This window comes from Halictus rubicundus, chromosome 6 (assembly GCF_050948215.1).
Source record: "Halictus rubicundus isolate RS-2024b chromosome 6, iyHalRubi1_principal, whole genome shotgun sequence".
Classification (NCBI taxonomy): Eukaryota; Metazoa; Arthropoda; class Insecta; order Hymenoptera; family Halictidae; genus Halictus; species Halictus rubicundus.
Genome location: NC_135154.1, coordinates 1563798 through 1577303, shown reverse-complemented (window position 1 = coordinate 1577303; position 13506 = coordinate 1563798). Strand labels below are relative to the sequence as shown.

Sequence of the window (13506 nt, the reverse complement as noted above, 5' to 3'; positions counted from 1 at the left end):
ACCCATTCGAATCAACTTGTTACTTTAATATATGACCAATTAAATATAAATCTACAGTAACGTTATCCGTACCTCATTCGTCGGGCGGTGTTTTCATCTTGTCATTCAACACAAAAATTACTACGTCACTACAAGTCTTTAACTGTTTCTTCCTATATCTGGTTTATTTGGATCCGTACTCGAGCAACTCCGGACAGCGACTGCGGCTCTTCGAGTTGCAACATGCTGCCACTTGCACAAGTGTAGGTATACATCGATTGTCAATGCCGTCGCAAGTGTCTCTTTTCACTCGAAAAATGAAAATACGAGAGAACTAAGAAATCCAAGGATTATTTACCCTTTTATATTTCAACCCTGCCTTTGTAATTTGCTTCCGGGAATCGGAGGACGTTAAAAAATGGTTCAACGGTACTATACACGTGTATAGACGTTCACCAGCGTTTACCACGTCTCTTGGTAAAATTCATGGGATATCGAAAATTATAGGTTGCGATTTTGAAGAGGGGACACGATTTCATCTATAGAGTGGGGTGAAAATCGACAAGCGAGTCTCCTCGCAACAGTTGTGTTCCACCGGCTGCTTATGAATGGACGTCTTCAAGACTAGGTACTTCAGCTACTGCCGGTTGCAGCTGTTGCTCATCGGTCAGTGGCCGTACCAAACCAAGTTAACTGCAGTGCCCATACAAATTTGTGTAACGTTTCTGACAACAGCTTTTATAAGCGCCGAGGTACAATTCACGTGCATAGGAATAGTGAGAAACACAATGGGAGGATTAGTGATGTACTCATTGCCAGTAATCATTTGATTTGTCGCAAGAGGAAATACTTAGACAACCGTTTTTATTAATATCATTCTTTCATCAAATCGTAACTGTAATATTTGCGTCGTGCAAAATTGTTATAAAGAATGGAGATAACGTGAAAGGGGTTCTCTGTAGAATTAGTTTCAACAGGTATATTCGGAAGAATGTTGCAGTTGCATGAAAGGTTTAATAGGAAACTACACGATTAGTGTGCTGTGAATATAGAAAGTTCCTTCATTTATTCATAACTACAGTCAAAATTTCATACGTGTAGTAAATGCAGTTGTTTTATAGAATAGAGTCAGTTAGTTCTCATTTCGTAATGTTGATTGATCAGATCGCTATTGCCCGGTTACTTAACTATATAAAAAGATGCTGTAATTTACTGTACAGATTAGACACATCATCAAATCAAGACACCAAATTCAACCACTTCTAGAGGCCATACCTTATCTTCTGTTATGCGCTGCTATTAGTGTAAAATATCTAACGATCTGGATCAATTCAGGAACGGTAAATTTATTTCACCTCTATAGTACAGTCAACTCTCCTATAATACGGTTAATTCGTCCCGTGTTGTACCGCAACCGTGTTGAGCGATACTTTCACATTAGAAGTAATAGTGATCAGGGGAATGAAGAGAGTTGTGAAAGGGTTGCCCCTTTATATGGAAAATGTGTACAAGCATATAGTATTACAAAAGGATTGTCGCAATTTTTGCACCGCGTTATATCAAAACCGTCTTCGCAGAGTACCGGTGTTATAGGAGGACTGAGTGTACATACATTCTTGAAAAATTTGATGTCAATAGCAAGTTGGACGCTTTATTGATTTACTTGCCCTAATTTTGTCTGTTTCAAAAACAAGGAAATAAATTTGTTACGCCTATATTTCAGGTGAAGAAAGTGATGAATAGAATACAATACGATTGGCATAACGCGACACTGAACAACGAGGATCATATTCTTAAAGCTAACGCCGAACAAGGGTGGAGATGTTGTAGGTTATACTTACGTAAGGAAACAATTATGCTTGGAACCTGATACAGATGGGTTTGGGGGAAAAATTTGTAGGTAGTTGTTTCCCTTGTTCAAACATTTATCGAAATTTTATAAGAAGGTTGACGAATGAGGATTGTGCAGGAGAAAAAGGAGAGAGTGGTAAATTTACCCGATCGATTGACTCTATGTTGAGAATACTTATCTGCTTTCGTTGTAACGATTTTAAATCGAAGATGAAGCTTTTATTTCTAAACGTAGCATCACCTGTATTCCATTAACAAACTGGTGAAAAGGTTTTCTTTTCCTCGAGTTTCGAGATCACGGGAGATTCTGCTTTCATTTGTTTCAGTAACTATGTACCTGTTGTCATCTGGCGTGTTCATCCTTCAATTCATACCAGAGATCTTGAACATGCCGATATCACGTAACATCGCTCGTTTCCTACAGCCAGCTCGAGGAGAATTTTTGATCGATCAGGATAAATATTATGCAGTTATACTATCATATTTGATTGTCGTCTTCATTTATGCGGTTATCTCGTGTACCGCCATGACCGTTCAGTGGATTATGATCATTAATCACGCATGTGGAATGTTCGCTATCTTTGGGTCAGTATTCAGGTTTAAAATCACCTGTTATGTATTAAAATAGCTCGATTGAACTGATTCTTCCGTAGATATCGTTTGGAGCACGTGTTCCGGGCCAGTTCGAGAAAACGTGCCAGAAATGACAGCGTAAAAGAAATTCTTGTTCACACGGTCGAGTATCATAACGAAATAATTAAGTTAGTATGTCGACGTTCTAATTTTTAAAAAAGTGTACACATATTGCAAATAATACTCTACTGTCTTAGCTACGATTTTTACAGGTATGTAGCTACAGTGAACTCTACTTATACATTCTATTATATACCCCTCCTGATAATAGGATGTGCTATTCTCAGCACATTATTGGTTCAAGTAAGACTATTTAAATATAATAACTAGTATACTAAATAACTATCAAAAAAAGGACAACATTTGAAGAATCTGAAAATGTTATTGTATTACTTCCAGCTCATTAAAGTTATTAAAGATACATAGAAATGTTGTACGTAGTTCATGTATCTTACAATTAGTTCAGACTATTTTTATTATGTAACTTATTAGCATTCCAATGAGAAAGTTACCCCTCGTTCAAGAGGGTATGCAACCCTGTATGCCTAATAGAACGGACTAAATCTACCATTTCTTTTCGCGTATAAAGACAGATTTTAAAAACAGATGTAAAAACAGATTTTTTTAGAGAACATTAAGCAACATTTTAGCTTTATTTTTATATTTTTTTGTATTATATAAAATTATAAAATGGTGGATATAACCACATAACATTATCTAATTTCTAGTTGTATAACATTATCTAACTTCATGTCCATCAAAACCTTGGTAGCTTGCACCCAGCTGTAAAAGTGACTAGAATATAAAAAATAAAAAATTTTTGTATTAACTTGAACGGAAATAGATTATCTTCAATGTAGCATACGGTTTTTTTTTAATAATATTAAAAAATGAGAAACTGACGACTGTTAAAAACAAAAATATCTTTTTCGCTGAAAAAATCCAACTTTACACATGTATAAAAATTCAGCAAACGTTCAGCTGTATATGTAAACCTCAGTTAGAGGTTTGGGTAAGCTTAAATAAAAAAAAAAAGATTCAGCAGATGAAGTTATCAAACAAAATCGTACGCTACATTGAAGATAATCTATGTTTGTTTAAGTTTGTTTCGGCGTCGACCGACGGTCGGAGCAGCCTGATGCCGGGACCACTCAGATTTGAGCGCGCAAGGAAATCCACGGGAATGGATCAGTGAGAGGTTGAGACAGTGAGAGAGAGAGAGAGAGAGAGAGAGAGAGAGAGAGAGAGAGATTGGATTTAACTGCACTTTATTTTGCACGCACAATGTTACAGAGCACGAGACGCGAGTCACTCGCGGGCGCGAGAGAGAACGAGAGCGTCGCGAAGTGCGCACGATCACGAGATAGAACACGCGAACGAGAGTCGGGAGCGGGCGCACAGTGCGGACAAATCGCCTGTTTTCGGCACTTCTCGTAGTTCGGTTATTAATGCATATATAGAGGAAATTTTTTACAGACAATTATATTTACCAATATAGTTACTAATTTTAACAAAAAAATTTTTAGAAAAAAAAATTTATTATTAAAAATTAACAAATTTATTTTTTAAAACTAACAAGTTTAGAACAAAATTAATAATAAATGAACCATTAGTAAAATTAACAATAATAAACTTAAACAAATTATAATACTAGTGAATAAAATGAATAAACTCAACAAAATGCTATCCGAGCATGCTGCTGCTGCTTCGCTATCCGAGTCATTCTCAGTACTTTGATTGCGACTCAAAATCATTGACTCCCGTGATCTTGCACACATTTCGATCTATCCTTACATTCTTATTACTTTTTCAATAGTTATAAAACATATATTAAAAACAAATTAAAAATACATAAAAATGATTGATATATACTTATTGCAAAATTGTATTATGCATAAAAATGGTTATTATATGATTATTATTAACAATTTCCATCCTAATACGCATGTTTTGCAAAAGAAATCTATTTCATATCGTGATATACACGAATATTGAACTTTCCCAGCAAATTCCCCACTGTAACTGTGGCGAACAAATGGCAACATTTTTTACAACCAAAGGGCCTAGCCGATTAAGATGGTCAAAACTGCCCTTAGAGGTTTTTCAATGATTAATGAACCATTCGAAAGCTGACCCAGAAAAACCCCTCTGAGCAAAATTTCAACCCCCTATCTTGCCCGTGAGGGTAGTTACAGGGTAAATTAGATTTCGCGCTTTTCCGCGCATTTCCCACACTCTGATGCTTCCTAAAATTCTGAAAAAAATGTGGCATATTTTGGATCCTAAGACAGATTTTTGAGAATTTTTTCAGATTTTTTTCTTGCAAACTGTGGTCACAAAAAATGAAAAACCTCAAAAAAATCGGAAAAATGTACATTTCTCAAAAATATGAAAACATGCTATTTTGCTGTTTAGTGCCCCGATAAAGTACCATAACAGGCAGTGTCCTCAATTTTTTTTAGATTTTTTCTTGTGGGCACTTTTTGTCCAGACAAGAAAAACCGAATTTTTTCGCCGTTTCTGCTATTAGGAGGAAAGTTACACTTGTTGGTTTTATCGCAGGTATATATTAAGTCATTTTAAACATTATTACATTGAAACAAGTAAGTGTTTGACCTAAGAAATGTTTTAAGAGAAAAAATGGATTGTATTTTGTGCGATATATACCAGAATGTTCGTAACGTTTACAACATCGCCGGTTGGCACAGCGGTTAGGGCGTCGGACTACGGAGCGGATACGCTGGTGTTCGAATCCCGTCAGTGGGAAAGTTTTTTTCCATACGTCATCTATATTTTTCCAATTTCTTATATGGTTTATTTATGTGATTTTAACAATATTTTTTTAATGTTTTAAAAATATTGAGGTAACATTTTTAACTAACTTTTATTTATATCACTCCGATTTTACTTCGAATTTAATGATATTATTTTCTTGGATTAGGCAATAAATTAATATTTGTATTATTGTGTTCGTCCACGATTTCTGCCAGATATGAAATTGCTTGTGAAAATTGGTAAGATTCCGTGAAAAGAATTTTTAAATCTACTTCTGTCATTTCCGGAAAATCAAGAGTATCTACCGAGAATACTGTTTGAAATGGAGTCTTTTTGCAGTTCCAATTGTTTCCAATTTTTGGAAAGGTTTTGTTGTCTACTTGTTTGTGTAGGAGCTGGTACTTTTGACCTAGTATACTATGAATTGCCTCTGCATCCCACCGAAAATAATGAACTTCCTGATCCGTATCATAAATGTCCACAGAACAAGTCTTTCATTCAAGTAACTATAAACGGGAATTACTTCCTCATGTACCTTACAATAAAGAGGAATGGCTTAGCCTTATTTGTACCTGATACCTCACTTTCAAAATAGTGGTAGTATGTAGCCCTTTTCTCTCAATTTGACAAAAACCAATACTTTGCTGCGTGTTATTTATTCAGAGTTCTTCTTATTTCCTCCCTAATTTCTGAAGACGCAAGGCTTAGAAACTAGATTAATGAATTTTAATATTAACAATGTTAAAAAGGACCGCAATGATGAACATATACAATTAGAGAATCGAGGAAATAATAGATACTGCGAAACTATTTTTGTATGTATTTTAGTTAAAAATGTTATCTCAATATTTTTAAAACATTAAAAAAATATTGTTAAAATCACATGAATAAACGATATAAGAAATTGAAAAAATAAAGATGACGTATGGAAAAAAACTTTCCCACCGACGGGATTCGAACACCAGCGTATCCGCTCCGTAGTCCGACGCCCTTTTTTTTTGAAAAACATGTTTTATTGAAGTGGGGATACAATCTTTGGTGTGGAGAGGTAACAATAAACATAGGAAAAAAATACCAAACTAAATAATAATAGTAATAGTGTCTAGCTACTTGTACGTTTGTGTACGTTTCTTGCAGCTAGTCAGTCTTTGGGCGATAGCTTAGAATTAATTACGATCTAAATTATTGCTGGAGTAAAAATAAAGTAACTCTAAACAGACTATGAATTAAAAAACGCAGGGAAAATGAGTAAAAAACCCCAAAAAACAATATCTTTATTTGCTTACAAACTATTACTTATAACTAGAGAGGAGGGTAAACTTTGAAAACTTAACAACGGAGGGATAGAGTGAAGGGGAGGTATGTACGGGGGTGCAGGAAGTGCCAGGACCTTAAAGATAGATTTATTGCAGATAAATATCGCAGTCAGGTTTATGTACTAATAGCTTAGGGCTAACGGGGGGGGGGGGGCGATCTTAAGCTACGACTGTAGAGATCGGATAGATGGGTATCAGTGCGCGATAGCCACCAGTATCTCTCAAGGTCTAGACGGTGGAAGTTGTCGAAGTCATTCTTTGGGATTGCCGTGGAGAGTTTGAACTTGTCTTTGTTGGTGTAGTAGTCTGTGTGGCGGAACGCGATGCGTTTGTCAGCTTTATTTCGTCTCCAATGGTAAATTAAATTTATGTTGTTTGCGTCTTGGATGATACCTATCTTATCACAGTGGATGAAAGCTTGAGGAGAGGTGTATCCAGTTTCTATTTGTTTTTGGGAGGTTGTAGTATCTTGTAATGCGAGAGATTGAATAATAGGATTATCAATGAATGGAAGGTTGCTGAAATAATCTCTGGTGAGTTTGATGGTGAAGGAATCTATCCTTGGGATATCTGCAGTGTCGTACAGTGTTTTGTTTTTAACAAAATGTTGCCAGTTGGAGTGCTGGGATCTGTAAAGCTTGAGGCAGGCTCTTAAGCATTTCCTTTCGAAACTGCGGATTTTTTCCATTACGGTGTGGTTGATATTCCACCAAGTGGGTGCGGAGTAGGTTAGAATGGGCCTGATGAGAAGCATGTATAGTATGACTTTTGTTCTGTTGGAAATGTGCTTGTTGTAAAAGATTCGGCTATTGGCTTGAAATGCGGTTTTGGCTTTATCAACTTGGATATCAATATGAACGTTGCCGCGCAGCAGGTAGTCAAGATGAATACCAAGGTATTTAACCGTTTTCCTGTGGGGGATGGGTTCTTTGTTGTTTGTACCGGGGGTTGTGGTACGGATCTCAAAGTTTTTGCTGCCTGCCTTAGCTTTTGAGGAGAGGTTGTCAAGCGGTTTTCTAAATAGGATAGTTTCACTTTTATTAGGGTTTAATTTCAGATTCCAAGCTATATAATATTGGTTGATTTTTTCTACAAGTGATTCTAGATTATCGCGAGTGGTTTTGGCTTTATTGCTAGTAGTGTACACAATTAAATCATCTGCGTACGCTAAGGCGGAAGAGTTCGTGTTACAGTTGAGATTAAATAGCCTAGGGAGATCGCTAAGAAAAATATTAAAAAGAATGGGGGAATTAACCGTTCCTTGCTGTAATCCTTCGCTGATATGGAAGATTTCTGACGAAAGCTGGGATCCGTCCCAAGTGTGGAATGATTTGTCTTTAATCATATCCCATATTTGAAGTAAAAGCCATGTGGGGCAGTGCTTCTTTTGAAGTTTATAAAGCAAGCCATTAAGCCACACGGAGTCAAAGGCTTTCTCGATATCTAGGAGAGCTGCGCCTACAAATTGGCCGGAAGGGATGAGGAGTGAGAGGTCTGATAAAAGCTTGTGTATTGCGTGGGTGGTTGAGTGTTTATGTCTGAAGCCAAATTGTTGATGCGGAATTACATTATTTTTCCTACAGAAGTCGTCTATCTTGGAATTGATAATGGCCTCAAAAACTTTGCTTAAGCTAGGAGTTAAACTTATAGGGCGATAACGGGATGGGTCACAGGGGTTCTTATTTTTTTTAATGATCGGAAGCACTTTAGCTTTCTTCCAGGCTGTGGGAAAATAGTGATGGTTGGAGGCATTATTAAAAATTATTGTGAGGTCTTGTATAATGCAATTAGGAAGATGCTTGAGTATGATAGGAGGGATGTTGTCAAGGCCGCTAGATGTTTTATTTGGGAGATTCTTCAGAGTTTTTGCAACTAGCCAGGTGTTGCAGAAGGGATGTGGTTCGAGTGGGGTTGTTTTTGGATTGCTGGAAGGGTTGTCACTGGTGAATTGGGTGAATGTTGTGGAGGAATTTCTGTTTGAGGTGAAAAGATTTTTGATGGAGTCAGCCGCTGAGTCAACCAAAAGCTTAAGATGGGAGTTGGAATTGAGGTGTCGGGGTGAGTTTATGGATTCATAAAAGGCTCCTATAATATTGAGCTTGTCCTGGGGGTCGGAAAAAATGAATTTATCGTTAGATTTTTGTGCCTTCGTAAGGTCGCATTTACTTCTTGAGAGTATGCTATCGTCAGAGTTGATGTGAAATTCTTTGATTTGGGGGGGTTTTTTAGAACGGAAAATCGCATTGATCTTAGGGAAGAAGGAGTCTGTTTTACGGAAGTCTATTTTCTTGATTTGGTTGGTCCAATAGCGGTCAATTGAGAGCTTGAGTTCTAGGTTTAAAGCATTGTTGGTATCTTTGAGGGCTTTTTTGGCGATTGATGTGATATTTCTGGATGAGTAAGGGTCGGAAATGTGAAGATTATGTAGGAGTGAGACGAGGTAGCTTTTAGCTTTTAGGAGCTTGCGGATGTTGTGATTGAGGTATCTATGTGTATTATTGAATGGTTTGAATTTAGGGACTGTTCTCTGCATTGTGGAGAATATTGTGTTGGTGATAAGCTCAAGGTTGCTGTCTATTTCAGGGATCGTGAGGTTGCGAGAAGAGGGAAGGCTATTGGAGTAACTGGAGTAACTTCTGGCTAGTCTTTTGGAGAACTTCTGCCAGTTCGTAGCTTTAAAATTGAGACGGTGGCTTTCTGCGAACGGGTGCCAGATAGACAAGCTGCTGCTATTAAGATCGAATTTAAATGAGATTGCAGAGTGATCGCTGTCATATGGGAGGGTTTGTGCTTTCCCATGAATATTATCAATCAATTTTAGTCTTGAGTCAGCAAGGCAGATATCGAGGAAGAAGTTGGCAGGTTTGAAGGTCGGAAAAGCCGGGGTGAATATTTTTAATCTAAATGTAAAGCCGAAGTAGGCCTCCCATTGCTTTAAGTACCTGCCTCGCTGATTATCTACCCTGTCTCCCCAATCTTTACGTCTAGCATTAAGATCGCCCGCTATAATGTAAAGGTTTTTATCACTATGTAGATTAAGAGAATCAAAGAGATTATATAATTCTAGATAGAAAAGTTTTCTATTATCGGGTCTAGCATATACGCTAACTATGAATAAATTCTTATTACTATTTAATGGAATTTTGATTATCGTGTACTCTAAGATTTCATTTACCGATGAGGGGGGAAAGGCGATCTTCTAGTGAGGAAGCTCCCTCTTGATGACGATGGCTGTCCCTCCTCCTTGCGAAGAATTGGGGCGGTCTGTCCTGTATACAAGGTGGTTTTTGAAGATGATGTTGTGTTTGTCATTCAATTTCGTCTCCGACAGTAGCAGGATGTCGTGGTTGTGTTTCTCCATAAATTGAAGTAAATCGAGCCTCCGGGCGTTTGTAATAATGGAGTTCACGTTGATGGCAGCAACGTTGATTAATCTTTGAAGACTGAGGGTTGAAGAAGCCATTTAGTCAGTGAAAAGGGAATTCATGATAAATTCTATTTTTCCAGCGTTGGCGGTTATTTGTGATGTTATTGCCTGTAGTTGAGAATTGATAAGTGCAGATAGTTCATTTTTGAGGTCCAGAATCCATGCCGGAGGGGAGTGCTGCTGATTATTCTGGTTGTCGTGGTTGCCGAAGACGATCTTAGGTGATGAAAGAGGCGGGTCGTGTCGGGTGCCATAAACTAAGGGTGCTGGGGCTGGAGTGGGTTTATGACGGGGCTGCGGTTGCGCCCGTGTAGTAGCCTGCGCGTATGAAAGGTTTTCCCTTACTGTTGAGGCTAGATTCCGGACTCTAGTTATGGCCGCACTGCGACTGTTGTTGATGTGGGCCTTCTTTTTTTCCAGGGCAAATTTAATGTAGGGGCAGCCTTTGTAGGATGCAGGGTGTCCGGATTCATTGCAGTTGGCACATCTGAGGGCCGCTTTGTCTTCGTGTTGGGGAATGGGGCATTTCCCGGGTTCATGAGACTGAGCACATTTGACGCACCTGAATGTCATCGCACAGTTATTGCTTGCATGTCCCAGCCGCTGGCATTTCTTGCATTGGAAGATGGCTGGGCGTCTTAGGTGCTCCCATCTAATGCGCTGATGTGCTAACGTCTTAACTTTGAAGAGGTCTGCTGGCTTGCTGTCGGATGACAGCTGAATAAGGTGGTGATAGTTGCCAGGCTGCGACTTGTTGTATGTAAATTTGGACAGTTTGGTGATTTTAACCCTTGGAATGTTAAGCTCATTCAGCTCATTCAGGATATCTTCAGGGCTAAAATCTCCTCTTATTCCTTTTATAAGAATAGATTTTGGTTTAAGTGATTTAGGGGTGAAGGTGTAATGCTGGATTTTTTCCAGTTTCAGTTTGTTTACTAGGGCTTGATGATGTTCGATCTGGCTGGTGTATATAGTGTGATTATCACTGCTAACTTCCTTGATGGTGAAATCAGCTTTGGGGATGTTGAGATATTTTGCAGTATTAATGATGGTATGGAGGTCCGTATTTATCATGAAGATCGGAGGAGGTTTAGGTGCTTTCCTTGGGCTTGTTGCGGGAGGTGCGGTGTCCACGTGTTCCGTCTCGGGGTCGGTCAGAATCTCAAATCTGTTGGAGCTGCAACTAGGGACCTCTGTAGGAGCATCCGAAGGGTCGCAATGGGCCTTAGCTGTCCTCTTAGGGGTAGTCCAGAGTTCGGCCGGTGTGGAAGGGTGCCCATCAGGGGACGCACTTGGGGACGCGTTCACTAGGGGCGCTGAAGGTTCTGGCTTGCGCGCCATTTTAAGGTTGGGAGCGATTTTGGAGGAGCTGGCCTTATTTTCTTTAATAAATTGTTTATAAAGCCTGTCCAACTCGAGCGAGTGGAGTTTGGGGGTTTTCGGCACCCTCGGCTTAATTGTCGGGTTAGGTTCATCGTTCTCCTTGTCGGAGAAGTCAGGCGAAATGCACCGCTTGGAGCCCTGTGCTCTGTGAGACTCCATGGTGGAAGGTATCAAAGACCTGAGGCCAGAAACGGCTCAGGCCTGCCGAGGCAGGGGGGATAAATTTACACAACACCATACACACTTATCCGTAGATTTAGCACCACAGATAAAAACACTAACGAAGCTTGAAGGACGCATAAAGCACCGACCAAAAAGCAAAAAGAAACGCGCGATCGCAGAGACTCTTCAAGGGCACGTCCGTCGTCCATGCAGGTCAGCGAGAGACCCGAGTCCGACGCCCTAACCGCTGTGCCAACCGGCGATGTTGTAAACGTTACGAACATTCTGGTATATACCGTACAAAACACAATCCATTTTTTCTCTTAAAACATTTTTTAGGCCAAACACTTACTTGTTTCAATGTAATAATGTTTAAAATGACTTAATATATACCTGCGGTAAAACCAACAAGTGTAACTTTCCTCCTAATAGCAGAAACGGCGAAAAAATTCGGTTTTTCTTGTCTGGACAAAAAGTGCCCACAAGAAAAAATCTAAAAAAAATTGAGGACACTGCCTGTTATGGTACTTTATCGGGGCACTAAACAGCAAAATAGCATGTTTTCATATTTTTGGAAAATGTACATTTTTCCGATTTTTTGAGGTTTTTCATTTTTTACGACCACAGTTTGCAAGAAAAAAATCTGAAAAAATTCTCAAAAATCTGTCCTAGGATCCAAAATATGCCACATTTTTTTCAGAATTTTAGGAAGCATCAGAGTGTGGGAAATGTCGCGGAAAAGCGCGAAATCTAATTTACCCTGTAACTACACTCACAGGCAAGATAGGGGGTTGAAATTTTGCTCAGAGGGGTTTTTCTGGGTCAGCTTTTCGAATGGTTCATTAATCATTGAAAAACCTCTAAGGGCAGTTTTGACCATCTTAATCGGCTAGGCCCTTTGTTTACAAATGTATACTTATTGTTAATTATTCACAGAAAATGAAATTTAACAATATAACTAATACATTTAAAAGAAAATAACAAATTTTCCACGATAGGTCCTAAAGGAAAGGTATGGACACTTCTTAAAAAGTTTATAAAATTGAGAGTCGCAAAAAGTCGCAGACAAAACTATGAAATTCTTAAACTATAATAAGTAATGTATTCGAATGCATGAATCTCAGGATATATTTTGCCGTTTTTGTTTTATGTTAATTTAAAGTTTTATATGCAATTAACAAATAAAACCACACTTGAAAATTTGTACAAAAAATAAATCTACTTTATTAAATGTATAAAGAATGCATATTCCTTGGTAAGAACTTTCCATTACACAGAATTATTATTGCACACTCATTTACAGTTAATATAACATTTTTCGATTTTTGGCACTTTAGAGAGTGCCTCCATGGCCAAATTTTTTTACAAAAATCTAAATTTGGTTACTAATGCACATGCAATGGTAATTAGTCACAAAAAATTAAATTTAACAATAAAATTAATAAGTTGAAAAAAAATTATTTTTATGCATAAAAAAAATTGTTAAATGATTTTTAAATGAATAATAATATGCATTTCCTGCTAATAAAGAGTTCTGCCAAATGAAAGTTTCGTGCATCGTCAAATAAAAAGGTAGTGAGATGTGCCGACTTGTCCGCACTCTGCGGCGGGACGAAGGGAAATCTTGCTCGTGCAAACTTCTGCCGTCGGATCGCGAAGCGGAAATCTTGAGCGGCACGAAACGCGTGCCGCCCGCGAGACGGAAATCTTCTACGCGAACGACGGAGATCTTGCCGCGAAGCAGAATGCACGTAACGCGGCGCGGAAGATCGCAAGAACACTGCGAACGAGTAGTGCGAGATCGCGAGAGTCTCAGAGCGAGAGATATTGAGATCTACCCAGAGCGAGACAAGCGCGAACAGAAATGCAAAAGTGCCAGAGAAATATAACGTTACGAGCGTGCAGAGTGTGACGAGCGTTAAGAGCGTTAAGAGTGCGAGAAGGCATACGCAGGTGCCTTAAATAACAAAGACCGTCGAA

At 38.5% G+C, this 13506-nt stretch overlaps 1 protein-coding gene across 2 annotated transcripts in view; it reads left to right on the top strand.

Annotated features, from left to right (window-relative positions):
- Positions 1-536: 536 nt before the first annotated feature.
- LOC143354976 (uncharacterized) overlaps positions 537-13506 on the top strand; it is a 47748-nt gene continuing 34778 nt past the window's right edge. For both annotated transcript variants that reach the window (XM_076789398.1, XM_076789401.1), the window contains exons 1-6: positions 537-731; positions 1200-1319; positions 1703-1820; positions 2157-2415; positions 2484-2591; positions 2676-2766. In XM_076789398.1, coding sequence (XP_076645513.1) covers positions 588-731; positions 1200-1319; positions 1703-1820; positions 2157-2415; positions 2484-2591; positions 2676-2766 — 840 coding nt within the window. In that variant the 5' untranslated portion in view covers positions 537-587. The remainder of the gene's footprint in view (positions 732-1199; positions 1320-1702; positions 1821-2156; positions 2416-2483; positions 2592-2675; positions 2767-13506) is intronic.